Source organism: Phytophthora infestans, genomic scaffold (assembly GCF_000142945.1).
Source record: "Phytophthora infestans T30-4 supercont1.8 genomic scaffold, whole genome shotgun sequence".
Taxonomy (NCBI): Eukaryota; Oomycota; class Peronosporomycetes; order Peronosporales; family Peronosporaceae; genus Phytophthora; species Phytophthora infestans.
In genome coordinates, this window is record NW_003303751.1 from 894,512 (window position 1) to 896,627 (window position 2,116).

Below are 2,116 nucleotides of genomic sequence, written 5' to 3' on the forward strand. Positions count from 1 at the left end.
TCTGACAAATTTATCATTACGGGGTGTGAAAACGGCGTGCCAAACAGGGCATTCTGCCCCATTTCGTATATTTTGACCAATCATATTCACATTAGTGGCATTTAACTTGGCCAAAAAATTATAAATCAAGCGACGTTAAATATTTTTGTAAAATTTTCACATTCCTACAAAAGTAACGAGCAGCGTGGGGCGCACAAGTTTTGGCGCGAACGAGCATTGGTGCCAGTGCTTAGGGCGCACAGATGGGCTGTGCTGTGCGATGTTCGAGGGCTAACATGGTATCCTATACTGACATGGAGATCTGTTATGTTTTAGTAGTACGGGAGCGTCTTGGCGTCCTTAGGACGCACAGGTGAGCTGGTATGTGCGATGTGCCGGGCCCATATGCTATCATGTACTGCCATGGGGATCTGTGTTATGATTTATTAGTGCGAGGGCGTCTTGGCGTCCTTAGGACGCACAGGTGAGCTGGTATGTGCGATGTGCCGAGCCCTAATAGTACTAATGCAGTGCTCTGTGTTGTGGCGTGGTTGTTTAGTAGTGCAAGAGCGTCTTGGTGTCCTTAGGACGCACAGGTGAGTTGCTTTGTGCGACGTGCCGGGATCTAATAGTACTAATGCAGTGCTCTGTGTTGTGGCGTGGTTTTTTGCACTTCGATAGATGAAGAGTGTGAGAACAAATGCAATACTCTCACCATTAGCACCAAGTGCCATACAAGCACCGTATCCTCGAGCGCCAAGCCAGTTTTTCCGTCAGCCCTTCTGTGCGATCACTTGTATGTAAGGGTGTTGGCGCTTAATTGTGCTTAGGTACGACATTTATATTGAGCACTAATTCTTGCAAGCAGTAATTGTATCCGAGGTGCCTTCGTGCTTCTAAGTGGTACGCATTTTGCTAATTTAGCTACTATACGGTTAAAATCTAGCGCTATGACGAAGTCGACCTGGATGAAATGCTACTTGCAGCCAAATTGCGTGACAGCTCGTTCAGTATTGATGCGGAAACACTTGTCGGCAACGCTTTGGTGAGAATTTTGTTACGATCTCGTGTTGATGCATGCTAAAATGCTCGTTTTGCTAGATTTTCATGCAAAGCCTGCCACGGTGCGGATAGGATGGACGAGACTGCTACCTTAAAAGAATTCGAGCGCGACTACATCAACTGTTGGCCATTTAAAATGAATCGTTATAAGTACATTGTATTAGGTCGACATACAGATCGACTATTATTCGGTCTTCAACTGAGAGAGGTAGGAGTTGGGATTGGCAATTATTATTCAGGATAGTTCGTCACTGGATAGTGCTGATATATTTCTTACGATACCAATATTTGAGCAGACCGACTGGAATGTGAAGAAGGGCGACAACGCTACGCGCTTTAGCTACGTATGGCTGTACAAGCGGAAGAAGTTTTTCCGTACTAAAAGCGTCCTAAACGTCCTAACTTGTCCTAATACCTACTGTCATAAATTACGGTATTGGCACAAAACTTCGGCATGGGTTATAGGATCGTTAGAACAGTTAGGACAGTTAGGACAGTTAGGACAAATACGAAAGTTGTAAGGCTACACTACCCATGCCAACGAGAGATATCTTATGGCTTACAGAATGCAGAATGCTACTCAAACGCCATGTATTCCCCGGGGCCTTCAGCGTCCACAGACCGCGCATGAGCAGGAGCGCTCTGTCGACCATGCTTGATGTCGTCCAGTAGTTTTATGTAGGAATGTGCCTCTGCCTTTGCAGCTTCAATGAAGACGAGAATACTTGGATGTGGCGCACCAATGCGAGCAGCAAAATCGCGATTGTACTTCTCCAGCGGGTTATTAGTCCGATTTATCATGCTCACATTGTTGCGCCGCATCTGGCTCACGTTCCACAGCGACGTGTCGAACCTCTTTGTCCACGTTCGCACAAAATACTTCCAGAAAGCGTTCCATTTAGTCTTTGCTGCGGTCACATCGATGATGCTTCGAACATACCGTAGTCCCTGCCAAAAAAATTAATTTTATTTTAGTAATATTTTCCGTAAGTAAAATACAAAAATTACGTACCTTGTCCAGCACTTCTTCGGCAGGAATGAAGTAAGCACGTCCAGTTTTCCCGACTTCATGGCG

The 2,116-nt window shown here is 45.5% G+C and overlaps 1 protein-coding gene across 1 annotated transcript; it reads left to right on the forward strand.

The window, feature by feature from the left end:
• Nucleotides 1-242: 242 nt before the first annotated feature.
• PITG_06300 (uncharacterized protein) lies at nucleotides 243-1,159 on the forward strand (the record flags this gene model as incomplete). Its single annotated transcript, XM_002998404.1, has 6 exons — nucleotides 243-254; nucleotides 319-360; nucleotides 430-471; nucleotides 542-575; nucleotides 939-1,024; nucleotides 1,081-1,159. 6 exons carry the CDS (start codon nucleotides 243-245, stop codon nucleotides 1,111-1,113), a joined length of 249 nt encoding a protein of 82 aa, XP_002998450.1.
• Between the last annotated feature and the right edge of the window lie 957 nt (nucleotides 1,160-2,116).